Source organism: Chroicocephalus ridibundus, chromosome 14 (genome assembly GCF_963924245.1).
Source record: "Chroicocephalus ridibundus chromosome 14, bChrRid1.1, whole genome shotgun sequence".
Lineage (NCBI taxonomy): Eukaryota > Metazoa > Chordata > Aves > Charadriiformes > Laridae > Chroicocephalus > Chroicocephalus ridibundus.
Window position 1 is genome coordinate 4,190,394 of NC_086297.1, and position 27,879 is coordinate 4,218,272.

At 49.4% G+C, this 27,879-nt stretch overlaps 1 protein-coding gene across 1 annotated transcript in view; it reads right to left on the minus strand.

The window, feature by feature from the left end:
• RNF213 (ring finger protein 213) overlaps positions 1 to 27,107 on the minus strand; it is a 57,325-nt gene extending 30,218 nt beyond the window's left edge. The window contains exons 1-29 of the mRNA XM_063351827.1: positions 27,064 to 27,107; positions 25,616 to 25,754; positions 23,495 to 23,814; positions 22,589 to 22,948; positions 20,550 to 20,774; positions 19,329 to 19,994; positions 18,422 to 18,646; positions 17,212 to 17,877; positions 16,610 to 16,791; positions 15,746 to 15,904; positions 15,274 to 15,467; positions 14,759 to 15,036; positions 13,329 to 13,597; positions 12,120 to 12,308; positions 11,384 to 11,582; positions 10,642 to 10,697; positions 10,294 to 10,447; positions 9,624 to 9,776; positions 8,858 to 8,956; positions 7,922 to 8,044; positions 7,330 to 7,510; positions 6,556 to 6,729; positions 6,141 to 6,293; positions 5,263 to 5,852; positions 4,806 to 4,971; positions 3,998 to 4,215; positions 3,294 to 3,434; positions 2,923 to 3,084; positions 1,329 to 2,469 (exon numbers count right to left, since the gene is read on the minus strand). Coding sequence (XP_063207897.1) covers positions 1,329 to 2,469; positions 2,923 to 3,084; positions 3,294 to 3,434; positions 3,998 to 4,215; positions 4,806 to 4,971; positions 5,263 to 5,852; positions 6,141 to 6,293; positions 6,556 to 6,729; positions 7,330 to 7,510; positions 7,922 to 8,044; positions 8,858 to 8,956; positions 9,624 to 9,776; positions 10,294 to 10,447; positions 10,642 to 10,697; positions 11,384 to 11,582; positions 12,120 to 12,308; positions 13,329 to 13,597; positions 14,759 to 15,036; positions 15,274 to 15,467; positions 15,746 to 15,904; positions 16,610 to 16,791; positions 17,212 to 17,877; positions 18,422 to 18,646; positions 19,329 to 19,994; positions 20,550 to 20,774; positions 22,589 to 22,948; positions 23,495 to 23,814; positions 25,616 to 25,724 — 7,552 coding nt within the window. The 5' untranslated portion in view covers positions 25,725 to 25,754; positions 27,064 to 27,107. The remainder of the gene's footprint in view (positions 1 to 1,328; positions 2,470 to 2,922; positions 3,085 to 3,293; positions 3,435 to 3,997; positions 4,216 to 4,805; positions 4,972 to 5,262; positions 5,853 to 6,140; positions 6,294 to 6,555; positions 6,730 to 7,329; positions 7,511 to 7,921; positions 8,045 to 8,857; positions 8,957 to 9,623; positions 9,777 to 10,293; positions 10,448 to 10,641; positions 10,698 to 11,383; positions 11,583 to 12,119; positions 12,309 to 13,328; positions 13,598 to 14,758; positions 15,037 to 15,273; positions 15,468 to 15,745; positions 15,905 to 16,609; positions 16,792 to 17,211; positions 17,878 to 18,421; positions 18,647 to 19,328; positions 19,995 to 20,549; positions 20,775 to 22,588; positions 22,949 to 23,494; positions 23,815 to 25,615; positions 25,755 to 27,063) is intronic.
• Positions 27,108 to 27,879: the final 772 nt, after the last annotated feature.

A 27,879-nucleotide genomic window follows, 5' to 3' on the forward strand; every position in this document is an offset into this window, starting at 1 on the left:
TTTGCCAGTGTCCAGGCAATGCCAATGCCTTGGTGGTTGCGGTTGGCTGTAGTCTGCATCTGCTGCTCCCCAGATTAACACGGGGAATGGAGAGACTGTTCCGTGGCCACTGGCTACACCCCATCACACCCTTCACGCTGTCTGTAGTGCCAGAGCTGGCTGGGGCAGGTTCACTCCACGAATACTTCCCAGTTGTGGCTGTCTGGCTAAAGCTGTCTCTTCCAACATTTTGGAAGCTCCAAACTCACCCTCAGCAGTACGAAAGGTTTGTAACACAACAAAAAAGGGGGGTTTATACAGCTTCCCAGACTGAAGCTAAGGCAGCAGCCATTCACAAGTAACACCCAAGAGCTGCCCTGGATTTCTGAGGTTTGACAAAGGATGCAATTTGTTACCAAAACTGTTTTAGATTTTCTCACTAATCCCTGGAAAATAACATAGCACACTTTCACTTCTGAGACCAACTTTTTTCCAATGGGGTGGTACTCTATCGAAGCCCAAGAATGGCTGCTGTAAGGAAGAAGCAAGCTCTGATGTTGCTCCTGTGTGCATGCACTAGAAGTACTTCAAAGAAGTTGAAGACGACTCAGAGTTTACAGAAGAAACACGCACAGCTGGACAGCCAAAGCACTTGCTGGACTACCAGTCTAACAGGGGACAACAGCTAAGGAACGGGGTAAGAACGCAGCTGACACACTGCAACTCTTTCCCAGTATTTTTTCAGTGATTTGCAGCTCAGGAGCTCCAACGTCAGAGACGGCATCTTTGTGCTTAATAGCACGTGATGGATGTTTCTCCCATGACTACAACTAATTACTTTTTAAGCCTGTGTAAAGCTTTGGGTTCCACAGTTTAACTAAGCACTGTTTGAAGAACCACCTTCTTCTGTTTGCTCTTCAGCCTGCCAAATAGTTTTACTTAATGACCTCTAGCTTTTTGCACTAAGAGACGGCCAACAATCGTTTCCTATGCAAGAAAACCAGGGGCGCTTTACAACCCCTGTCCCATCTCACATATATTTTCCTACAGGGATATTTTAACCTCAGGAGATCAGATCTATCTGATCCAGAAGTCACTATCTAGTTTATATTAATGATGTAAGTGGGTAGAAAGAGGCAGGTGTCAGATTAGCAAGATGAATCATCTGTAGAGATGCTTTTCTCAGGACAAGATGAGCTGTCCTTACAGCTTTCACCTCGCTCCACTGACTTCAGTCCGAATCGTTCTTTTTGACTAGATACGTATGACTTGGGCAGAAAACCTGGCAAGGTGAACCCCACTCCAGTTTTTAACACTCAGCAGACCCCGCTTTGCATGTGACATCTTACCCACGCCAGCTCTTTTGGAGGACACAATCCCAACACACATATTGTCCTTGAACACAGAAGCAGCTGAGCTTGAAGGCTGAGCGACTCTGTAGTGGTGCTGAAGGTATCGCTGGATTTCAGCTAACGGCCTCTGGGGTATCATGTGCACTTTGTACTGGCTGAAGACAGAAGGGATGTAGCTGTGCTCCCTCTCGCAGTTGCAGAGAATGATGAGGCGATAGGCACTGTTGTAGTGCTGCAGGCGCTGGAACAGCTCCTCTGCTCTGCAGCTGACATCGTAACTCAGCTCATCTGCGTACAGCATGGTGTAGATCTTCTCTCCTCCACTGCAGGGAATGAGGCACCTCCTGAGGAAGAGCCCCACTTGCTCAGCAGTGGTCTGAGGGGTGCACAGGAGAACTTCGTCAAAAGTGGGAAGGGGCTGGTTGGGGCTGTTCATGTAAATAGCCAGAGCAGATGTGAGCACCTCAGAGCGAGGGCATGTGATGAGGTTGGGCTGACCAACACACAGAAGATCCTGTGGAAAGTCTCGGGTGACATGATCTCTCTCCCAGCTGGCCAGATTCTTCAGCAACCCACCAAGCGTATCGATATCCAGGCAGTTTGGAAGGAAGGAGCCCATGTTGCTCATGTAGTACTCCCAGATGCACTTCAGCCATGCAGTCAGATCCTTCTCCCCATCCAGCATCACTTGGAAGTCAGAAATAGCCTTTCTTGAGCCAGGAGGCACCTCACTCCTGGAGGCTCTAAGGACATCCTGCTTGGTGCAGTTGTGTTTTAAGAATGAAAGCATCATCAGGGCTTCCTGGCTGGGCGTTCCCTGCCCCAGTTCTGTGCACAAATAGACCAGCTGCTCAGCAGTGTAGTAGTTCAGGTAGAAATGCTGGAATCGTTTTTCATACATGAAGCTTTTCCACCTCTCCAGGAAACCCTCCATTGTCTTGCAGAGGCCTGGGAGCACAGCTGCCATATCTCCGTGCCCTTCTAGCACTGGGATCAGTTCCCGAGAGAAGTCTATAAGAACGCACGAGTCTCTTTTGGGTGAACAATACACATGAGCAAGCCAGGAGCGGAAGAGTATGTTTCCAGCTGAATAAAGGTCTATAAAGGCCTGCGCAAGTCTTTGGACATTGGAAAAGATCTGTGTGAGGACAGATGAGAGATTAAAAAAAAAAAAGTTGATTTACCTAGACAAGTCCTAGTCATGAAACCACAGGAAAAACTTTCGATGAAAAGAAAGCTTTGGTCCCAAGCCAGGTGTGTCAGGCCGCATATAGTAACAAAAGACTCTGTGGCTTTTTAACAGCAGTATTCCCAGGAAGCCAGTAAGGAATCCCCAGCTTGCTACGAAAGCACAGCAACCCTCCCGGCCCAAAGAAACCCCAGTGCAGCCAGAGGATGAGGGTACCAGTCCACTCCCCGGTCTCCAGCTCAGTTCCACCTTAACAGGGAGGCAAAGAAGTAGGAACATCTATCTGCCTGCTACATTCATCCCCAGCAACTCAGCTGTAAACCACAGTCTTAAAAGCTGATATTCAAGGCAAAATCCAACCCCAGCCCCAACACTAGTAAACCACTGGGTTTGAAATCTGACCTCAGAGAACTTCTCCACCTCCAAGCCTTGCTCCCCCTTTGCCGACATGAGCATCAGTTTGTTCTGCAGTTCACGGAGCTCTGCCAGAGAGTATTTCCATGATGCCTTGTTATCCCCAGAACTCCCCGGGAGGGTGAAGCGCAGGACACTGTCCAAAGAAACCTGCCAGAGAATAAGTCATTATCACTGATGTGCACTGAGATTCTACTCCTGAGGTAGTGCTATATGCCCAGCAAGGGGAGCACTTAGGAGGCAGCAGCCCCAAAAAGGAACTGTGTAGAGTGGGAGAAAAGCTACGGCACATTTCTGACAGTCACTGACACACCAGCAGTGCTGTCTGCAGGAGGGGAGGCAAAACCAAGCAGCCTCACCTTCTGGCCATCAGCTGGTGCTCTGACAACATACATTCCTCTGCTGTTGATGGCAGCTGCCAGCGACAGTGATGACAGCTCCACAGACCCGTGACTCTCTTTCACTGTTTTCAACCACTCCAAGTGTTGAGCTGAAGCACGCTGTAGGAAGAGAAGACATGGCACTGCCCTAATTGCTCTGACTTGGCACTTCTTTCCAGGATTACTTCTGTGTTCAGGACCAACGGCTTGGGCTGGCATAAGAGTTTCAAGGACAGGGAAGGAAGAAAGGAATGACTACTAGCCACAGCCTGATATTTCTGCACAGCTGTTCTTTACCGACACCATGGGAGGGTGAACAAACAGAACCCACAGTGCTTCAATGCCTCTTGCTATAGAAACATGTCCTGCTGCAACGAATAAGACAGAGTTCCCAGCCATCTGCCTTCCCTCTTTTGCGTCATCATTCAAACTTCTGCAAGAGCCGTGTCACACTTAAAAGCCTCAGCAGCTCTCTGGAGAAATCCGTGCTATATCAGTTACACGTGCTGCAGTGAATTTTTGTGCCACGGAAACATAAGATATTTTTCTTCCAATAACAAAAGCTGCTGTGATGTCCCATCCTCACACAAACGCAATTTGCTCTGTGCAGTCAATCTTCCAGCCACTCTTGGAAGTCACAAACGCAAAAGGATACGGAGAGGACCTGTTCCAGCAGAACTCACCAGTTTCTTGGAAAGATTCTCATCACTGTCCAGGGCTCGCCACAGCTTCGTCAAGCAGCACATGAAGTCCTCAAACCCTGAGTCTTGCCTAAGCTCATAGAGCAGGGAAGAGTAGCCATGCACAGTGTCATGGAAACACGCCACACGGTCCACATCCATGTCATTCTCCCCAGCAGAGATGGAGGCCAAGTCTACAAATACCTTCAGCTCGTTTATATCTTAAATGAGATAAACACATGAATGAACAACAAATGAGGCAGCTTCAATGCAATTCCTTTGCAATTCCAACATCACCACCTTTTACAGAAAATGCAGAAAGAATGCCTTTGAAGAGCATCTCCTGTGAACTTTCCTCCACCCACCCTGCCAGCACCTTTGCTAGGAGATTCATCCTCAGCCCTGGCTTTTCTCCACATTGCCATGAACAGCAGATTCACAGCCAGGACAGAAGCAGTACAAAGAGTTTGTGCCTCTGTGCATGTAAGACAACTGAGCTGGCAGACACACAACTAATCCTGTTAAATGGATGGCCTTTGTTCTCTTAAATAACCGGTCTGAACTGAATTGTAGCAGCTATTACAACCCTCCAGATTAGCTACTGTGTGCTGCACAAGACCGCAGTGGCATGTGCATGCTACTTCATAGCACGTTCCACACCGAAACCCGTAAGAGATGCTTGTAACCATCAATATCAGACACCGTGAAGGCATAAAGCAGATGGGTCACAGATATGGCATTGCTTCTGCCCCCACACAACTGGTATCCCTTCTGGCACCATCTGCCTAATTCCTGGGTGAGCAGCACACACCTTTCAGTGCTTCTCTGACCCAGCAGACAAACTCCTTCTGCTGGGCCAGCTCCCTCAGACACCCACGACGGTTCACAGTCATCCCCTGCAGCAGTCTCTTGGCATGCATAAGCTCAGGGCTGATGGAGTCCAGCTTTTGTGTCTTGTATGATTCAAGCTTTTCTGTCTACGAAGCAAGTGGTGAAAACAAACATTCAGTCTGGAAATAGGAAACTCAACCAGCAGGGAAAGGAAAGCCCTCTGCAGAGCCACACCCCAAACGGAGGAATAGCATCTTTTCTCTTTTAAGAAAGACTACACAAAAGCACTTTGAACGCTGAATTTTTATCTCAAATAAGCATTTTGGGACAGGGAACGGCTCTTGACAGACTAGGACAGACGTAAGGGAAGGTTTGGATTTACACAAGCTTCCTAGCCAACACCCTGACAGTACAGAGCAGAAGAAGTGGATGCTTACTATGTCCAACAAGTTTTCCAGGACGCTGAAGTCACCAGAGAGGTTTAAAATCTCTTTGACATTGGCAATGATCTTCGCAGCATCAAAAGTTAAATGCATTTCATGGTATTGCTGGATCTGCTGAAATCGCTGATCCACCCAGCCTCTGTCTTCTCCAGGTGCAAGCTCACATATGGTATTTAGTTCTGTTTTGATATCTTCCGGATGATTTGTGAATTCCTGAAAAATTGTATCAACTTCAGCGAGTGTGAGACTTCCAGATCTGAGATCATCATACAACCTTTCATAGCTCACAAAACAAGGGGAGATTAGATTGCTGAAAACATTATGAAGGTCCAATGCAGGAAAAGTGCTGTCCTCCTCCTCTTCTGAACTTTCACACTCCTCTCCTGCCATCTGCGCAGCTTCTTCCCAGAACTGCTGGAAGATCAGGCTGTCCTTAAGAGAGTGCATTTTCTGGGCAAATTCTTTCAGCTTTGGGCTTAAGCTGTAGTAGGTCTGTAGGGGTCTCCTTCCCACATTCACAGCTGTATTTAGTCTTTTTAAGCAAAGATCTTCCATGTGTTGAAATTCCACTTCACCTACATCGACTTTAAAAGAGAGAGAGGTCAGAGGCAGATCAGATGTCCAGCCTGTCTCCAGTTTACTGCATCTAATCCCCCAAGCTGCAAAATGCTATTGAGCATGTGCACCCTTCCAAATATCATTTGATGCATAAGCACTCATTTGATCCCTCAAATGCTCTAGGTTTACTTCCTCCACCCCTCCTCATACTTGCTGTGGTTTAGAATAAAACGTGTTTACAAAGCCTAGTTGTTTTCAAAGAATATCGTATTTTCTGGAGTTGCCACTTTCAAATTGTTCCCCCAAAACACTACCTTTCACAGATGCCTGCACCTTCCTGCACATGCTCAGAAAGGTTCCTATTGCTTTTTTCTCTTTTCTGAGAAATGTTACTTCTTCTTGCCTCCTCTGCAGCAATTCTTTCAGTTCTCTCTGGAGTAGTTCTTTGTCTTCACTGAACTGTTGCTCTGAAAGAAAACTCATCTGTAGTCACCAGGCAGATACTTCCCACCCCCTGCACCCGTAACTCAGGGTTGTGTTTGCAGAGTCACAAAGACCACAGTGAAATGCAGACAAGCAAACTGGAGTTGGGAGCTCCACATAAAGGACAAAGACACGGGCAGCACCGCTAACTGCTGAAGCGCCCAATTCGCATTACTAATCACTGAAGCAGGTTAACACAATCCAACGCTACAAGCCAACAGCGCCACCTTTGAATAGTGCTCTTACTTATCTCCCAGATACAGATGAACTGTTTCTCATGCTGGAAAATCTCTTCCAGATGTTTCACAAGGATATACCCGTTACAGATGTCAGCAGTGACACTCGTAAGCACAGAGTCTGCCGTGGCCATTACATTCTTTGCTTCATCTGTAAGTTTTTCTAGGAGATCTGTCTTTGTTCCTGTTCCAGAAACAAAGCATGTAAAACTTAGATCAGCCCTGCTTCACAAAAACTGGGCAGAATCAATAACTATTCAACATCATGATACAGAGTCCTTCCATTTCCCATTCAAATCCCTACCCAAAAGTCTGGGAACTCATCACACCACTCTCCAACCCCTCATATTTTTCTGAACAGAAACAGCCAGGATCACAGGAAAGCGATTCAGAAGCCTTCCCATGGAGAGCCCATACCCAAAGCCTGTGGAGGAAACATGAGCCATTTTGATCCATTCACATGACCAACACTCTTGCATTTTCGTGTAGCAACAACTTATTAGAACTTCTCAGGGAAATAAGTTATGTTCTACAAATCCACTTGCTCTACAGGTCCAGCAGTCCAGTACAAATCCTGAACTGGCTGCAGTGGATTAGCACAAGAGGAACACTAGCTCCCTCTTCCTTAGCTTTTCTGCTCCAAAAGCAGGCTGAATACCTTGGCCTTTGAGATAGGGAATAAAACAAGAGCAGGACAATTTTTATACAAGTTTGCTGCTCTGCAAAGTGGGAGCGGCAAGGCAGAGAACAGCTTCTCATAGACTCTTATAACTAACAGACATACCACTAAAGCTGAAGATATGTTTGATGTCAGGCCACGTAAGCAAGTGGTGCAAAATCTCATCAAAATCATCCTCCCGCTGCCCACTCTTTATGGGCCATGACTTCACAACAATAGCTGATACAAGCTGGCTGAATCGGCCCATGTTGTAGGGAGATATCTTCTCAAGGAGATTGCTCTGAGTCTGCACAAGGCATACAAGACGGAGAGGAGGAATGGGTCAGTGTTTTGGGTTATACTGCGTCCATCTGGCTCGGGATCAGGCATTGCTGTCAAGAAGTCACACCTTGGAGGTATGGCTGGGGCATATTCCAAAAAAGCTGTACGACGTGACTGACACCAGAAGCCATGATGGCAAAACCATTACAAGTATTTTCATGGACCCTTTATAAGTGGATCCTCATTTCCCAATTTCTTGTCGGTATTTTTTTTTTGTTGATTTAACAAACTTGAACAATCCACAGCAACTCAAGCCACGACAGCAATGTGCAACTCTCCTTCTACCACAATGCACGACCCTATACTATGCAACAGGATTTCTATGCAACAGGAAATTTGACATTTCCTTTTCCTACCTTGAGGGAAAATACAATACCTGGCAAGCCGCAGTTACAGCCTCTGTGGCACAATTGCAGAAACACCACTCAATGGAAGAGTCGACTTGTTTAAATTCCCAGCGCTGAGAGCAGTAGGCTAAGATTTGGTTAACTGGAGGCTCCTACAGGGCGAAAGGCAGATTTCTTATCAAGTTAAGAGTTTCCAAAGTGTTTATTCTGAAAGCATGAAGGAGCGAGTGCTGCTATTAAGACAATAAAAGGAACTAAGTCAAAAAATTTAAGTTTCCTAGTGGAGCTAAGCATCAGCCCATTTATCAGGGCCTGGAAGAGAGATGAAACACAAACAGACACGTGGAAAATCTTTCCATCTAAAATGTGTGATTACTTAACATGCATCTCTCCAAGCCAAGCTTCCACCAGGAAATATTTTTTTCCTGATTATACCATGAAAATAAACGGCTTAAAGAATTTTGCAACTGATAAAGAAAGGTGATGAGGAGATATACAAGTTCAATTTAGAAGGGACCTACACATTTGGGTATGCATTTGGGAGCCTGGACAACACAATTTCTGCACAATGGAAAAAGAGACAAGCGCCAGCTTTGCTTCTGTAAGTCCTTGTGTGCTTACTTTACACCCACTGTTTCTTAAAACTATAGGGGTAGAAATTGCTCAAGATCTGCAGTTTCCTTTAAAGCATCAGGACATCAGTCACTGTGAGAAGCAGACCCGCACGGCAGGCTGCTGGGGTCTCTGACACCAAGAATACAGCATGGTACAGTTTCATGTCTAACTTTTGAGCTTCCAGAACATGGTTTATAACAGCAACGGCAATTTTTATGACAAAAGCCACAGTGTTTTCATGTGCCTTTTCAGGCTCTAGAAGCTATTCTCTAAGCACAGCAGAAGACTGTCTCTCTGCTTTGACCTCTGAAACCAGCACGCAGCGAGTCCTGTGGTGCATTCCTCCGTACCTCCTGAATTCTTCTCTCCAGATCTGCGAGTAAAGTCTTCTTCCACGTCTTAGTGAACTGCTCATCTGGAAAGCTGATCGTCACAAATTCATTCCAGGCCTGCAGGTGAGAAGCAAACAAATCCAAAATACTAAGTGCTGAGATATAATATTCAAATAAGTCAATTAAAAGAACTATGCTGAGGAGAGACCCTACACTCCTCAGACAGTCTGCAGTCCTTTCAGACGTTCCATCCAGAAAAGCAGCACTCCCAGAGCTGCAAAAGGCAGCTTTTAAGCCCAAACAGTGTCAAAACATCCCTGTTGCTAGAGGAGACATTTGCATGAACCACTTCCACCTTGATGCTGGAAACTGTCCTCCCTGCTGGAAACCGGGAGGGCCGGGAGCAGAGCGAGTCAGACTGCAAGGAGCTGCTCTGCGCTTTGCCTGCTGGACGGCCTGAAGGACAGCCAGGACGTCCTACGGGGTGAGCAAGACAATAGCTCCGGCTAAACACCAACAAGGGGCAGCTCCTCATCCCAGCAATGCGTCTTGGAACACCGAGAAAAAGGAGAAATCAGGTGAGCTGGGCAGCACCAATTATAGCCCTTTGCTTTTCAGCCCAACAGTGTTTAAAACAATCCAGCTTCTCAGCTGCTTGTCCCCGTCTCATTCCTCACCCAGCCGCAGCAGCTACTGTTCCCAGCAAAGAGCCATTAGACTAAAGACTATATGGTTAAGCTACGGTAAAACACCATTTTATACATATTATTAGAAGATGACAAACCTGAAGTTCCCAATGAAAAGAGAACATCACACGGTCCAGGTGTTCTTCCAATAAAGTTTTGTTTAAAGCATTTCTGAACCAGGTTCGAGCGTCTCTCAGAGCTTCATTGAATACTTCTACCACTGGAGCTTCCTGCACAGCACCTCGTGGAACCTGCCACACGCAGGAGAGGAAAAAAAAAAAAAAAAAAAAAAAAGAAGAGTTCAGCAGGAGAGCAACGTACAACTGATTTAAATGAATATTTCTAAAAGAGAAGGTCTAGATGCATCCAAAGCACAAACACTCCCAGCAGCAGAGACCCACTGCTACTTGAATAACGGATAGAGGGAGGGTGAGAAAATGCAATGGTTACAAATAGTTTGCGCTTAAGAATGCTTATTGCGGGAAACAAAGACAAAATATGTTTAAGGAAAAAAAAAAAAAACAAACCACACATAAAACAAAACCCATGACAGCCAACCTAGGCATTCGACCTTATCTTTAATAAGCAGAATTAAAATCATTAAACAATTCACAGCTTTTTGAGCATACCACAATCTTCGTTAATTCAGACTATTAATTTTTCCAAACTGAGAATTGATATGATCTAAAACCAGTCTATTGTATGATTTTTGTAATAATTCTAGATATCTTGCTCATATCAACCCCTGAATGGTTCCTTGGTACTCACTGCTGTGGGCTGAAGTTTGGCAACCTTTGAAATCATCATGGCAGAAGTGGCAGGAATCGCGTACCACTTCCCAAACTTCAGGTACTTGCAGGCACTCCTGTGCAGCTTGAGGCAACAGGTCAAGCAGGACTGCCAAGAGCCAGCTTCCAGAGCTCTGAAGAACAGAAATAAAGAGGAAGAATTTCTTTTCTGCTCAGAGGGGGGAAAAGGAAAAAAAAAAAAAAAAAAAAAAAAAGGAAACCCCCAACAAATTCAATGGACGGAATTCAAGCTACAGGCATAACCCCACCCCCCAGGCATGATGTAAATAAAAAGGATGATGCTCTCACAGACACACACTTCAGTTACCTGGCCTGCTTCTCATCCAAGGTGCGCAGCAGTGTCTTTAGAAGATTCTCTACTTTCTAAGAATAAAAAGATAGAAACATTAAACTGTGGAAGGAGTTTTACAGACTGGTTTCTCATTAGTTGAGGCGATGCTGTGAAAGAGGGAATTCAGTATTCTTCCGTGCCTTCTCCAACGCTTTTATAAACACGTTATAAAGTCACAAGAATTATTTACTGGATGTCAGAGTCAACATATAGATGGTTATTATTTGTACAAATAATAGCACTTCTTACAATCTAGGGGTTTAAAATTTATTATTCTTAGTGGCAGTGTGCAGTGTGTACTGCGTGTCCTCACACAAATACCAGTGTTTTCACAACAGGCAAGAAAATCTCTCAAACCAGCAGTGCCCTGCCCAAACCAACCCCCAAAAGCTGTGCCAAAAGTAGTTTCAGGCAGCCCCCCCTGAGGATCTCGGGATTAAAATATTTGCCATCAGTGACCAAGAACAAATCCAGATAAGCAAACCCTTCTCTCAATGTCAACAACATTTTTTTGCTACAGGTACACCCTCTCATCTTCTCTTAGAAGTCTCCTACTTCAGAGCAACCTTTTTTGCATTTAGCTAAATGTTAAGTTCTTTGTGCTCCGACCTGCTACCAACCACATTCCCTCCAGTGACAGTCAGTTCTGCTAAAAGGCATGCTACAGCCCAGTTTCAGCCTTTATCCCTTAGGTGAGTAAAGCTGCCAGAAGACAAACCTCAGAATTTTTCCACGAAAAGTCAATGTTCTCTAATCTGTAAGAAACACCTTGAAGAGTAACTAAGAAATCACTGGAGAAGTCTTGTATAAATTCAGCCAGGCTCTCCAGGGGCAGCACACAGATCCAGGACTTGACCAGAGTCCTATCAAATTCCATCAAGTGTTTCTTTTCTTTCATTAGTTGCAGTAGGGTCCCCCTGGAGGGAAGACAAAACAAAATCTTCAAGTTTTCAAGGAACAAAAGGCTACGAGCTTGTTCAGCCCACAAAAGGACACTTATTCTCACTCCTGTGCTTTTTTCATTTACAGCTGAAGATCAGTAGAAGACCCCGAGACTCAGTGATCACAGCAGCAGTGTCAAACTACTGAGCAGAAGCACTCAAGGAAAATAAACTCCAGCTTTTGCTCAGATTCTGCACAATGCGTATCGTGAGCTGCTTTAACTCACGCCAGGCATCACCAACTGCATAAGCTGCTCCACAGCTTGCGGAGTCAAGGATTGTTTGTGTCTGAAAGGTCATATACTGCGTAGCTTTGCTATACGCCATAGTCTCCGAGCAACCAAGATTGTCTGTGTTCATGTATCCCAAATATCCATTGACATGCTATGTTTCTTATTTTTTAAAAACAAGGGAGGGGAAGAAACAAAAAAGAGAGAAGAGGTACAGTAAGGTGATCACCACTGACTACAATGTCCAGGCACTGGGTAAAACTAGCAATTCTGGAAGACTCACTTATCGTGCTTCTTCCTTCTTTCAGCAAATGGAAGCCCTTCCAGCCCTGCCCAGGTATCCTCTTCCATTGGCAAGTGGTCATGCTGCGAAGGAGCAGCAAGGGAATGCAGAAGAGGAAGAATCCACACCCACTGGTCTACTTGGTCGTCAATGCATCTCTGGCACAAGTTTGTCAGGTGAATCTTCAAACTAAAAAAAGCACCAAAAGAAACACACACAGTAGAAGAATAGCTTGGTACAGGACTCAAGAATATCCTGGCGGGGGAAGGCTACATCTCAATTTTGCTATGTACCTTCAACTAAATTCTGGTAATTATTTTAGATCAATCTTGTCTTCATTGACGGGCATATATGGTAAAAGTTTAAGACTCAAGGCTGTAATCTTACTGGAATCTCTCTGCACAGACCCTACTAATGTAGCACTGAGAAAGAGTGCCAATACTTTACAGTCTCCACCTGAGCCCCCCCCAGCTCAGTCAGGGCTGGGGTGACACAGATGCACAGAGCCAGCATTCTAGGGACAATTCTCGGCCTCCTTGGTTGGCCTCCAAAAGGAAATTTAACAGCTGTAGCTGTGCAAGTGATCTAGAAATTGGAGTGCCGGATAAGCAGTTAGATAACAGTATAACACGCAGGCACTCTGAGGAAAAATCAACAAAAAGCTTGCAGCAGTGCGCATCAGAGGAGACGAGAAGAATCCACATATGGCATTTAAATTTAAATGAGTAAACACATGATGATGCCGATCCTTGGAGTTGTTAAGTATGAATAGCAAACAGGTAAGGATCTAGAAACTGCTTGACAGAAAAGGACAATACGTAAGATTTTTATATATAAAGAAAAACTAACAGTTTTAACTCAATTTATTAATCTGGCAACAGTTACAAGCTGTAATAAGGGAAATCCTGTTTGGACAAAAGGAAAACATTCTTCACATCAAGAAAGGGCTGTGGCTGTAAGAGGGCCCCAGGAGGTTGTGCAACCTTCATCCCTGTTTTTCAGATCTTGACTGCAACCTTGCCTGGGCTTCAGCTCTGCTTTGAGCAGGAGGTTGGCACAGAGACCTCCGAAGATACCTTCAAACCTAATTTTTTTGTGATTGTCTGACACTAGAGATCCAAATCCCTTATTGTTTTATCACAGGGTGCTATACTTGCTGCAAAACCAGCCCAGTTAGTTAGCTTGTAAGTGCTCCAGTAACACACATACCTAGTAACTGCTGTAAAAGTCTTTGTGATTTGATGATGTTCATCCAGTATGGTTTGTTGTGACACCTTATCCAAGCACAAGAGGCTACACAGGTCAGCCAGATCCGTTTTAGATACTGGCAGCTGGAGCGATTCAACTGCTGTGAGAATGGTGAGCCCCAGAGCTAGTTTACTTTTTAGTACCATGTCCTCCTGTGATGCTTTTGTACCTTCTGGTGCAAGGAAAGGAAGGGCTATTCTCCTCATGTATTGCAGCAGCAAATCATTCACCTAGGATAAAGAAGGGAAGAAACAAACCAACTGCAGCATTAGTTCCCCAACAAGTCTTTTACTTCTGAAGCCCTTTTCTTCTGCTGGTTACAGCAAGGACACTGGACAGCCCTGTACACCCCATGACACGGCGTGGTACTGGCATCTAAGCACACATGGTACTGACCACCACCAGAACGTCAGGCGTGGTACCCCGGTACCCGCGACTGTTTGATGCCCCTCTCCGTGCCACCAGCTCCCACCGCTCAGCTACTGCCACACCTTCCCATGCCCAGCAGAGCTGGGGAGCATCAAGGGGCTGGGGCAGACCTCAGGAAGGGAACTGGTGAGCTGAGCAGCTGTACACGCAACGCTGCCTTATGTCACTATCGCACGCCGCAAGCAGACTCCAGTTTAGCAGTGGACTCAGCCTTGGTTGGGAGTCAACGAAAGGAGAGAGATTTCTGTCCTTACCCACAGCCCCCAGCAGCTACTCTGAAACCACATCCCGGGGGGGGACCATGGTACTGCCGTGCTTGGTGATACCAAAATCACCCTTCTGAAAACCAGCGGTGACACAGAACACCGGCGGGCTCGGCTGAGCTGGGCGGGTATGCCATCTTGTGGCCTCTCCTGTGTCACCAGGAGAGTTAGAAACAAGGAGCCCTGACACCAGTCTGAAGCCCCAAAAAAGACAACGTGACATTTCTGCCACCTTTCATAATTATGCCAGGTAAGGAATGTAGGGCTCCAGAAGCCCTCTCTGCATCACTGCTTAGAACTGGACCAGGAAGAGCTCAACTCAAAAAAAAGGCAGGCTTGGAGTCCAAGATGAGTGCAGAGAAGTCGGTGACAGTGTGACTGGCAGCAAAACTAAAGGGCCAGGCTTAGGAAATTAATATCCAGACAACAAAACCCACTCAAGTAAGAATTCGCCATATCACAGCTCTGCTGTTGACCAATATGGGATATTCAGACCAGCACCTAATTACAAAGGTGTGACCGAAGTTCCCAAGGCAGACGGTGGCAGTCACCCCAAAAGGATCCCCACCGCTTCCGTCACACCTGAACATTTGGTCTAGAAAAGCAAAATTAACCCAAAGTCAACAGCAAAATTCAAAAGTGCTGCGTTTAGTAACTGAGCACCTGCTTCCCAGTATCTGTTAGAAGAAAAGGGCTTACCTGCTGCGTGCCAAAGTTTAACTCTGTCCATGGCACTTGCCTGTCCTCAAATACCCTGGGTTCTTTTGTAACAAAGTAAAACTGTTTCAGCTGGCCGAGGAAGTTTCTCAAGTTGTCGGGACTCCAGGTTCCAAGAATGCTGAAGATATTTTCTAACATAATATTTGCAGCTATTTTCTTCCCTTTCACCACATCTTTGTTTTTATCAAGAGACACTATCTTCCGTATGTTTTTTAGCATGGAAGCCTTACACACAATATCATCATACTGATGCCATTCTAGAGTAAGCAACACAGACGAGAACACAGGAAAACAATGGTTTGAGAAACAAACACACATTTGTGCATGCCTTCACTCCTTCAGCTGACCACAGAAACACCCGCGCTGACCCATTAAGTTTCCCACTTCAGATAGTGCTGTCTAACAATAATGCTAGTCTGTATAAAGCTAGAGATCACCCCACCAAAAAACCCCACGGATCAGTGCAATATGCAGATCCAGTCAGAAAAGCTCACCTCTGTTGCTGAGCAAGCTACTGTTTATGAATAAGCAGCGATTCACGTGATAATTCAATACTGAATTCTTGTAAATAAACTCATAATCCCCTTCACCACAGCTAACCCAATATTTGTAAGGAATGTATTTATTCATGTTTTCTTTTGCAAGAGTTACAGCGCCTTCAATGAGGTATCCATGTTCTTCTAGATACCTAGGAAACACAAAACACAGCAAAGGCAGGCAAAGGACATGTCAGCTGACCTATATACTTCCTTTTCCACGCATCACTCCATTTATAATAGGAATGTGATTATTCTTTCATGATGAAAGTTTTAGAATACTTGTCTCCACTATGAAAACCCTTTGTAGCAATACCCACCTATGGGCATATAGCTACAGGCTTACACGTTAAATGAAGTACCACATTCCATCCTCTTTTCCAGAGCCCAAACGCTCCCACCCCTCTGTGTGACTCCCGGGGGCACTTACTTGGCGCAGTGCAGCTCACAAATGTTGTCCTTCCAGTTTGCATAGGGAGAAATGCCTTCACCCCTGATGAACACTTTATGGGTCTCAGGGTTTAGTTTGAAGTCTTTGGACAATATCGCATGGAAATATACTGTAACACCGTCCCTTCGGCTCACAGAACTATGAGAAAGAATTCAAAGGAAAATACAAAGAACTATAATTCTTACTATTTTTTAAAAATTGCACAAAACATTACAAGCCACAAATAAGATGCGAGTCACACACTTACTGGATGCAAGACCCATGAGCTCTGTCAGTACTTCACTCAAACTGATGCTACATAACAGGCCTAGTGCAAAAAGGTAGAAATGGGTTCCTAAAGGCAGCATGAAATACTCTGGCCACGTGCACCTGGGCCACTGCATGGGTAAACCAACAGAAACACCTCACCCAGCAGAGTCACCTGCAGTGGCTATGCTTTATCCTCCTTCCAGCTCATACAGATTACACAGAGCAAGTTCCACTAATCAAAAGAGCTCTTCACACTATTAACCCACAGAGTTACACGTGTAACGCACACGTTGTTTGTAACAGTAAGAACTAACAGAGCAATCTCATTGTTTTGATACTCAAACAGGTTCAAGTACCAAGTGTACCATACTACCCAGTACGTGAACTCTGCAGCAACTGCCGATTAAACGTGAGCTCTCTGTTGCACGAGCAGCAGTTTACCTCAGCTTTAAGCAATTGTATTTCCACATATCCAAGATGCATGCAGGCTTAATCTTAGTACTTCACCCCCTGCCTCAACCTGGAGTCCTCTAGTCCTCCTTCCACCGAATCCTGTATGTGAAGAGAGCCAGGGAGCAGCAGGGGTGTTCTCACCTTTCTTTAACCTTATCCACACATTTCTGGTTCCCTTGTTGCTTTTTGTCCTTGCAACTCTCTGTTACAGACGAAGCACCATAATTTCTGGAAGTCTCAGGTCCTTTGGTCTTACTTGTCTTCTCAGTTACTTCGTGCACATTCTCACTTGGGGTCTTCTTTTTCTCCTTTGTGCCTTCACTCTGCAAGAGGAAGACAAACAGTGCCCAATTAAACAGGAGACCCTGGAAGTAACACCTGCAGAAACATCCAACACCGCTTCAGATGGGTGGGGACACTGAGAAATGACAGCACACCAGCAGAGATCCCACTGAGCTCACTGGAGCACACCTGGAAAAGAGACAAGTTCACAGCTCCTGGGGCAAAGTGAGCAACCACTCGGCGAGAGCGCTCTGCTAGAGCTGACACGCAGGAGAGCAAAACTCAAGAAAGAGACACTTCACAGTGCTCCCTGCCATCACCCCATACCTCCAGCCTCGTGGTCCTCAGCTTTACTCACAGCACAAACAAGTCATAGTCATAAAGGGAAACTTTGAACGCTCTGGTGAGTATTTGGCTGTGTTGGGGACTCACACACTTGCCCTGGCACTCAAACAACTCACTTTCTGCCTGCTCTCCTGTTTCTCCTTCCCAGCCTCCGAGTGTTGGACCGCCGCTGGAGCCTTTGCCTCTTGACTTGGATGTTCAGCACCAGGACTTGCAGGATCCATTTTAGGCACTCCCGTACCAGGAGGCAACCCAGAGGAAAGGCCCGCTCTCTCCCCTGCTGAGGCCAGCTTCTGACTGCTACCCGAGGACTGGCAATCTGGTCTGGTTTCTGGAAGCTGGCCAGCGTCAGGGGCACGACTGCCCCCTTCCACCTCACTCCTGACCGCTTCTCCACACTCCCTGCTGCTTCCGCCCCTCACCTTCTCCTTTGGGGCTGCAGAGCTTGGAGATGGAGCAGCCACGTTATCCGTGCTCCTCTGCTTTGCTGGAGTCATCACGTCTACGCTGCTGTCACCGCCTTCTGCAACCGCTTCCACACTGCCGCCTTCCTTCCCCAAGTCACCCAACGCCCTGTTGCTTTCAGGAGCTCCTCCACTCCCACCAGCAGGTACATCAGCACCTGCTTTGGCTACTTCACTGCCCGGGGTTTGGCGTTCTTGGGGAATAACACCCGTATCAGGCAATTCTGCAGGTTGAGCTGGTGCCGTGATTAGAGGAGGCAGTGAGTTCTGCTCCCCAGAGCTGGAAGGACCTTTCCTCACTTTGCTCTTCTTCTTTTTCTATATTGGAAAAAAAGAGAAACAAAAAGACAATGTCTGTTTTTCATTGTCAAAGAAATTCTTTGTCATCTCTCCTCCATTGCTGCTACATCTTCCTGCTCCACTGGGTTAATGGGGAACGATGAGGAAGAGACGGAACAAGACCAGCTACCATCCTCTATAGCAGGTGAAATGCAAGTGACTCTTGAGAATTCTCTAGCTGTAACGTTCAAGACTTTCTCAGCAGGAACACAGAGCAGTGCTGAGCAAGATGCTCACTAACAAGATCAGACCAATTACTAAGCTGCTGGCTTCTGTACTGTTTCCCTCAATGCAGCGTAGGTACTGTTAGGGGGAGCTGTACCGCCCAGCACATCGGCTCTCTGCATACGCAACACCCCACGTAAGCAAATACATCTGCAGTTTCCCGAGGAACACAGGCAGCAGCATCCAGATGCGGGCCAAAGGGATTCACGGCGACGCAGCCCAGCACCATTGCTTTGCAAAGGAGAGAGCAACACGTTACCGGCTACTCCTGCCCCTCAGCACCAACAAACAGCCTTACCCTCTTCTCCTTCACGTGATGCCGGAGCAGCTCCAGCAGAGATCTGACCTCTTCCTCCTCCTCCTCTGTTTCAGTAGAGGAAGAAGTCCCACCTGCAGCGCATTCAGGTGTTGTCTCTGAGGTATTGATCAAAGCAGCCTCAGGTCCTTTGGTCTGACTTGTCTTCTCAGCTCCTTCGTGCACATTCTCACTTGGGGTCTTCTTTTTCTCCTTTGTGCCTTCACTCTGCAAGGGGAAGACAAACAGTGCCCAATTAAACAGGAGACCCTGGAAGTTACACCTGCAGAAACATCCAACACCGCTTCAGGCAGGGGACAGGGACACCCAGAAATCACAGCAGACCAGCTGGCTTCACCCTTCTGGAAATAGAAATCCCTCATAGAGGGAAGCTACTGGTTAAGGAAAGCGATGCATGGGTTGGAAGAGAAATCCAACTCAAACACATTGGCAAGAAGTCAGGTCAGTAAGTCACACATTCCCAGAGGATGGGGCATTAAGAAAATGAAAGATACCCAGCAGCAATTTACACCTTTACAGGCCTGTCTGCGAGTGGAGCACGGACACCTACAAAGCACAAAGACCTCCTCCTGAGAGGAGATCCCACCCAGCTCACTGGAGCACACCTGGAAGAGCGGCTGGAGAAGAGACAAGTTCACAACTCCTGGGGCAAAGTGAGCAACCACTCGGCGAGAGCGCTCTGCTAGAGCTGACACGCAGGAGAGCAAAACTCGAGAAAGAGACACTTCACAGTGTTCCCTGCCATCGCCCCATATCTCCAGCATCGTGGTCCTCAGCTTTACTCACAGCACAAACAAGTCATAGTCATAAAGGGAAACTTTGAACGCTCTGGCGAGTATTCGGCTGTGTTGGGGACTCACACACTTGCCCTGGCACTCAAACAACTCACTTTCTGCCTGCTCTCCTGTTTCTCCTTCCCAGCCTCCGAGCGTTGGACCGCGGCTGGAGCCTTTGCCTCTTGACTTGGATGTTCAGCACCAGGACTTGCAGGATCCATTTTAGGCACTCCCGTACCAGGAGGCAACCCAGAGGAAAGGCCCGCTCTCTCCCCTGCTGAGGCCAGCTTCTGACTGCTACCCGAGGACTGGCAATCTGGTCTGGTTTCTGGAAGCTGGCCAGCGTCAGGGGCACGACTGCCCCCTTCCACCTCACTCCTGACCGCTTCTCCACACTCCCTGCTGCTTCCGCCCCTCACCTTCTCCTTTGGGGCTGCAGAGCTTGGAGATGGAGCAGCCACGTTATCCGTGCTCCTCTGCTTTGCTGGAGTCATCACGTCTACGCTGCTGTCACCGCCTTCTGCAACCGCTTCCACACTGCCGCCTTCCTTCCCCAAGTCACCCAACGCCCTGTCGCTTTCAGGAGCTCCTCCACTCCCACCAGCAGGTACATCAGCACCTGCTTTGGCTACTTCACCGCCCGGGGTTTGGCGTTCTTGGGGAATAACACCCGTATCAGGCAATTCTGCAGGTTGAGCTGGTGCCGTGATTAGAGGAGGCAGTGAGTTCTGCTCCCCAGAGCTGGAAGGACCTTTCCTCGCTTTGCTCTTCTTCTTTTTCTATGTCGGAAAAAAAAAAAAAAAAAAGAAGGAATGAGACAATGTCTGTGTTTCATTGTCAAAGAAGGAGTCCTTGTCATCTCTCCTCCATTGCTGCTACATCTTCCTGCTCCACTGGGTTAATGGGGAACGATGAGGAAGAGACGGGACAGGACCAGCTACCATCCTCTATAGCAGGTGAAATGCAAGTGACTCTTGAGAATTCTCTCGCTTTAGTGTTCAAGACTTTCTCAGCAGGAACACAGAGCAGTGCTGAGCAAGATGCTCACTAACGTGATCAGACCAATTACTAAGCTGCTGGCTTCTGTACTGTTTCCCTCAATGCAGCGTAGGTACTGTTAGGGGGAGCTGTACCGCCCAGCACATCGGCTCTCCGCATACGCAACACCCCACGTAAGCAAATACATCTGCAGTTTCCCGAGGAACACAGGCAGCAGCATCCAGATGCGGGCCAAAGGGATTCACGGCGACGCAGCCCAGCACCATTGCTTTGCAAAGCAGAGAGCAACACGTTACCGGCTACTCCTGCCCCTCAGCACCAACAAACAGCCTTACCCTCTTCTCCTTCACGTGATGCCGGAGCAGCTCCAGCAGAGATCTGACCTCTTCCTCCTCCTCCTCTGTTTCAGTAGAGGAAGAAGTCCCACCTGCAGCGCATTCAGGTGTTGTCTCTGAGGTATTGATCAAAGCAGCCTCAGGTCCTTTGGTCTGACTTGTCTTCTCAGCTCCTTCATGCACATTCTCACTTGGGGTCTTCTTTTTCTCCTTTGTGCCTTCACTCTGCAAGGGGAAGACAAACAGTGCCCAATTAAACAGGAGACCCTGGAAGTTACACCTGCAGAAACATCCAACACCGCTTCAGGCAGGGGACAGGGACACCCAGAAATCACAGCAGACCAGCTGGCTTCACCCTTCTGGAAATAGAAATCCCTCATAGAGGGAAACTACTGGTTAAGGAAAGCGATGCATGGGTTGGAAGAGAAATCCAACTCAAACACATTGGTGATGAGAGATGTTAGTTGTTTAGCTTAAGTAAGTTTTACTTAGAATGAATTGCTTCGGGTTATAGTATGGTGCAACTGAAGATGTTTGCCTAGCTTTACTTTGCATGAGAAGCTAGCTTTGCTGAAGCTTTTAGGCTGCAATAGAGTTAATTTTCTTATTAATTTTCCTAGCAGCTGGTACAGTGCTGCATTTAGTCTTTTAGCACAAGGAAAATGTCGATAACACACTGGTGTTTTGGTAGTGTTTTCTCTAAGTCTGAGACTTTTCAGTTCCCCACAGTCTGCCAGTGAGCACAGGTGCACAAGAAGCATAAATCAGAAGATAAAGAGGCTACAACTGTCAGCAGAGACAGCAAATCAACAAGATAAGAGCAGTCAACAGCCTGTCTGCCTGGACACATAAAAAGAATCCAATAAGGTGTTAGAAAACCACGGACCAAAAATCACCATTGGACTAAAAGTCGGGTGAAGCACGCGTGAGGAGCGTGTGAGTGCAGGTGTATGGACTGCAAAGGTACAACTGCCCAGGGGTTTCTTTGTTTGACATTCCTCTCTGGAGGCAGCCAGCTAGATGACCCTGTCACTATACCTTTCAATTAAATCACTTATTTTTCTAATATTCAACTCCTGAGACTCTGCTGAGGGAAACACAGGGTCGAGCCTGAAGAAGGCGGAAGCACGCCCAAGAGTAAGAGTGTGCGTGTGAGAGTCAGAAGGGGCACCCATCAGCTCCCTGCAGTGGCCAGTTGCAGGGCGACCCCGGTCCAAAGAGTGACAGACTCGTGTGGTGCGTGTGTGACTCCTTGAATGGGGTGTGAATGCTCGGGTAGCAGCTCCACCTTCAACAGTAGCAAGAAGTCAGGTCAGTAAGTCACACATTCCCAGAGGATGGGGCATTAAGAAAATGAAAGATACCCAGCAGCAATTTACACCTTTACAGGCTACAAAGCACAAAGACCTCCTCGTGAGAGGAGATCCCACCCAGCTCACTGGAGCACACCTGGAAGAGCGGCTGGAGAAGAGACAAGTTCACAACTCCTGGGGCAAAGTGAGCAACCACTCGGCGAGAGCGCTCTGCTAGAGCTGACACGCAGGAGAGCAAAACTCGAGAAAGAGACACTTCACAGTGCTCCCTGCCATCACCCCATACCTCCAGCCTCGTGGTCCTCAGCTTTACTCACAGCACAAACAAGTCATAGTCATAAAGGGAAACTTTGAACGCTCTGGCGAGTATTCGGCTGTGTTGGGGACTCACACACTTGCCCTGGCACTCAAACAGCTCACTTTCTGCCTGCTCTCCTGTTTCTCCTTCCCAGCCTCCGAGCATTGGACCGCGGCTGGAGCCTTTGCCTCTTGACTTGGATGTTCAGCACCAGGACTTGCAGGATCCATTTTAGGCACTCCCGTACCAGGAGGCAACCCAGAGGAAAGGCCCGCTCTCTCCCCTGCTGAGGCCAGCTTCTGACTGCTACCCGAGGACTGGCAATCTGGTCTGGTTTCTGGAAGCTGGCCAGCGTCAGGGGCACGACTGCCCCCTTCCACCTCACTCCTGACCGCTTCTCCACACTCCCTGCTGCTTCCGCCCCTCACCTTCTCCTTTGGGGCTGCAGAGCTTGGAGATGGAGCAGCCACGTTATCCGTGCTCCTCTGCTTTGCTGGAGTCATCACGTCTACGCTGCTGTCACCGCCTTCTGCAACCGCTTCCACGCTGCCGCCTTCCTTCCCCAAGTCACCCAACGCCCTGTCGCTTTCAGGAGCTCCTCCACTCCCACCAGCAGGTACATCAGCACCTGCTTTGGCTACTTCACTGCCCGGGGTTTGGCGTTCTTGGGGAATAACACCCGTATCAGGCAATTCTGCAGGTCGAGCTGGTGCCGTGATTAGAGGAGGCAGTGAGTTCTGCTCCCCAGAGCTGGAAGGACCTTTCCTCGCTTTGCTCTTCTTCTTTTTCTATATTGGAAAAAAAGAGAAACAAAAAGACAATGTCTGTTTTTCATTGTCAGAGAAAGAGTCCTTGTCATCTCTCCTCCATTGCTGCTACATCTTCCTGCTCCACTGGGTTAATGGGGAACGATGAGGAAGAGACGGGACAAGACCAGCTACCATCCTCTATAGCAGGTGAAATGCAAGTGACTCTTGAGAATTCTCTAGCTGTAACGTTCAAGACTTTCTCAGCAGGAACACAGAGCAGTGCTGAGCAAGATGCTCACTAACAAGATCAGACCAATTACTAAGCTGCTGGCTTCTGTACTGTTTCCCTCAATGCAGCGTAGGTACTGTTAGGGGGAGCTGTACCGCCCAGCACATCGGCTCTCCGCATACGCAACACCCCACGTAAGCAAATACATCTGCAGTTTCCCGAGGAACACAGGCAGCAGCATCCAGATGCGGGCCAAAGGGATTCACGGCGACGCAGCCCAGCACCATTGCTTTGCAAAGGAGAGAGCAACACGTTACCGGCTACTCCTGCCCCTCAGCACCAACAAACAGCCTTACCCTCTTCTGTGATTTCTGAGAAGAACCGCTGGCCATGCACCGGGGTGTGGTCTCCGAGCTATCACTTGGACCTGTTATATCGTCCAGCAGCGATGAGCCCTCTTCCTCCTGTGTTACAGCAGAGGAAGGAGTCCCACCTGCAGTGCATTCGGGTGTGGTCTCTGAGGTATTGATGAGACCTCTTTTGTTCTCCACCGGTAATCTTCTATCCTCCTTTCTTTCAGTGGTGGAAGAAGGCCCATCAGCACCTTCTCCTTTCACATCTCCTTGAGGCTCTGGGCCTGTATCAGGAACTGGAGCAAGCTCCACCTCTCTTCTTTCTGCAATGGAGGCAATGTTAATTGTTAAATTCAGGAAAGAAAACAGTTCTCAGCTGGTGGTGAGCAAGCAGGGCCTGCCACCAACTAAACCTATCAATTGCAGACACAGGAGCTGCTTTGTTTTGACCTATTCAACAGCTACCACTGGCAATGTCACCATCCTCCCTAGCACAGCCTCCTTCCCTCTCCAAGGCCCTGCAGTCAGTAGCAGAATAATTAAGATAGGAAACCACTGTATTGAGACACTGATCTACCTATCCCTATCCTACCTCCATCTAACACGCTGCTGGCCAAAGCAGCGGGTGCTGGGAACCACAACTGCCTGTCAAAATGCTCAAGGTCCCCCCAGGATGTGCAATGACAGTACCTTGGCACTTCTCAGCTTTCACAGCCTCCTGGACTGGCTGTGTGACCTCTAGCACGCAGCTGAGTGTTGTGTCCAGGAAGGCATGGGAAACTCCCTTTTTATATTCAACAGTTTTATCCAGTCCTCAAAACCTGTGAAAAGGCAGCTCAGATCTGAGTCAGGCACGAGAGCAGATCTCTACTTTCCAAGACGTGTTTCACAGGCGCTTCAGCACTGTCTCTGCCCTGATTTTGAGAGCAAAAGCTTTTAACTTCTTTGAGCAGAGATCAACCAACACCAAGAGACATTGATTTCCTTGGAGTATTTTTGGGAGGAGAACAAAAATCACAGTGAAGGTAGCTCACGGCCCCTTTGAGTATTACAGCCCAAAGGCTGCACCATGCTTAATGACAGCGGGTTGTTTTGTGCCTGAAGCGGGCATCCTTTGCAATATTGTTTCACATCCAATTTAATATCACGCCATTGCCTGAAGAGTTTAAACTCTTCCCTGAGCTTTTCCTGATCCTCAGTGACTCTTTTGACAGGGCTTGACCTGCACACATTCACTTGGTGGAACTCCCTGGTCCCCTAGACAGAGGGCATATTGACCTGGTAAAGCATTACAATGCCTTCCACCACCTTTAATCATTGCCAGAAGCAGAGACAAAGCTTTGGGACCACCAGAACAGATGCTCTGGATGTTTTTCTACGGCATTTAAGAGCTGGAGGTCCTGGGTTTGCTACCTTGCCATTCTGGATTTGGATTGCAGAGGCATTTGCTAAAAACTAATCTTGTCAGGACTACAGCAGGCTGATTTAGTGTATTCTTTCTTTTAGGATCCTACTTCTTCACATCAACACACCAAAAGCAATTCTGGTAGCCCAGGTCACTCTCTCTTTAAGCAAATAAAGGATTAGGAAATCTTTTCTTCAGCGTAACTGCATTAATTGCGTACTTGATTCTGTTACTGTTCATAGACACAGCATTAGGGTGTCGTCAGAGAGAAATGCAGGGAGTGAATCTAAACCTTACAACAAGCTGAAGATAGGAAATTCTACTTCAAGAGGGATTAGACCTGTCTTTGTAATGCAGCATTCCTAAAAATGGCACCAGTTCATTGGCAAAACGGAAACTAGTTCAACACTGGAGATCTGAGTGCGGGGAACGTGTGTAGGAGGTGTCAGCGACTGACTGGCTTTTCTCTCCGTCTCCCTCCAGTCACCGCAAAGCGAGGACTGGCCACTGACTCTGGCCATTAATGCAAGGGAAGTCCGAGACGAGAGCAGCATGTAATGGCCTGGCCAGAGCAGAGCCACACCAGCAGCGGGGCTAACACAAGCACCGGTGGACGCCCGCAGACCCTGGCCACCGTGCAGCCCCAGGGCACACCAGCCCCTGCTCCAGCCAGAACCCGCACGGTGTCCCCCAGCTCAGCCCGCATTGCATCCTCCTACCTGAAGCCTCCTCCTCAGTGCCCGCGACGGGAGCCAACTGGGCCCCACATTTGCTGCAAGAACCAGGAGAATCATCCCCAGAAACAAAGCGACACACACAGCGCTTCATGTTTCCCAGACGCAAACTCAGCGAGATAAGCTTTTCCGGAGCCACAGAGGGAGAGAAAAGGATGGGGCAGAAAGAGAAATATTAACATGAAGTAATGAACCTTTGTCACGTGACCTTCCTCCCAGCTCCGGTTTTACTTTCAGGAAACTGATATAGTCAAGAGCAAGGCCCTCACTCAACGAGGGAACAGCCACCGTCCCTCGGCTGCACCAGCTCACAGGCCGGGGAGGCGGGGGGTGGGGGAAACAAACAAATAAAAATAGCTACTCCACTTTGCACAGAGACTTTCTAAAATTACACGCACTGGGAACGCGCCGGACCCGGCGGGGCACAGCAAGAGCAGTGAGGCCCAGCAGGCCTGGACGCAGGCTGAGCCATACCCCGCCGGCAGGCCCCGCTGCCTGTCCCCGGCAGCCCGGAGGTCTGCAGGGTGCTGCTCCCGCCAGGCAGGCCGGGAGCCCCGGGGAAGGGTTGGGTTGGGTTGGGGCCGGGAGCCCCGGGGAAGGGAGGGGCCGGGCCGGAGGAACCCCGCAGGCCGCAGCCCCGGCCCTCACCTGCACCGCCCGGGGCGGAGGCGGGGCTGACCCGACCCCCGGGCGGAGCCTATATGCAAATGAAGCGCCGCTCGCCCCCCGCGGAGAGGCGCGAAGCCCCGCCTCCCCCCGGGTGGATATGCAAACGAGCCGGGCGGATGGGCCAATGGCGTGGCGAAGGGCCGCAGGAATGCAAATGAGGCCCGTTAGGTGCGGGCCGGCGGGCAGGGGGCGGGGCTGCCTGCGGCCCCCGGCCCACCCGGCGGGGCGGGGGCGCCACCGAGGGGCACCGGGGACCGGGGAACACCGGGGGGCACCGGAGGCAGCCGTATGGCCGGGGTGCACCGCGGGAAGGGCCGGGATCACCGAGGGGTAGCGGTGTCCCGACGACGTCAGAGGAGGGGAGTGCCCAGGGACGGCCGGGCGCACCGGGGAATCGGGGCGCAACGGGGATGTCAAGGCGCACCGGGGAGTCCGAGTGCACCGGCGGGGGCAGCAGGGGATCGGGGCGCAGCGGGGATGTCGGGGCGCACCGGGCGTTCAGGGAGCACCGGGGAGTTGGGGCGCACCGGGGAGTCCAGGCGCACCGGCGGGGGCAGCGGGGGATCGGGGCACACCGGGGGTTGAGTGAGCACCGGGAGTCCGGACGCCCCCGGGGGTGGTTGCGAGGGGCGCTGCGAGGGGCGGCAGCGGGGCCCGCAGCTCGCCGCCCCGCCAGGGCCCGCCCGCCTCGAAGCCCCCAGCAGGCCCAGTGCCGGTGCCCCCGCCCCGGCCCGCCACCCGCCGGCCCCGGCAACGCAACTCACCGGGACGGGGACCGGGACCGGCACCTGCAGCGCCGCCGCCTCCCGCCCGCCGAAGTTTCGTTTTTCCGCAGAGTCGCCAAGTTTCGTTTCTGGGACGTCACCGCCGCCACCCCCCGCCCGGCCCCGGCCCGGCCCGCCCCGGCCCGCCACTGGCCGCCTTCCCCCGGGCGGCTCACGCCGGGATCCCGCCCTGCCGCGGCTGCCGGGGCCGGGCCGGGCCGCCGGGCATCCTCCCGGGCACCGCCGGCGGCAGGGCGCGGGCACCCAGCTCCCCCCAGGGACGCCCCCGGTACCTCCGCACCGACAGCCTTCCACCAGCCCGGCCCGGCGGGGGTGGGCCTGGGGAGAGGCTTTTCATTGATCTGGTGGCCAGTGCCAGCCCGGAGCCGGGTGCCCGCTGCTGCTGCCTGGGGCCAGCGGGGCAGTGCCTGGAGCTCGGCCCCTTCTCTTCCTGCTGAGCCCAGGTTCAGCAGCTCCCAGATCTCCAGCAAGGCCCCTCTTTTTTCTGCTTTGGCCTGGTGGGGTGAAGGCCCACCAACCCCCCAAACCCCCAAAGGCTTGGAGGGAAACATCCCTCGGGCCAGGATCGATCAGCTCAGGAGAGACACGGAGCTGTTGGAGCAGGGCCAGAGGAGGCCCCGGAGATGCTGGGAGGGCTGGAGCCCCTCTGCTGTGAGGACAGGCTGAGAGAGCTGGGGGGGTTCAGTCTGGAGAAGAGAAGGCTCCGGGGAGACCTTCCAGCCCCTTCCAGTCCCTAAAGGGGCTCCAGGAAAGATGGGGACAGACTTTTTAGCAAGTCTGTTGCGATGGGACAAG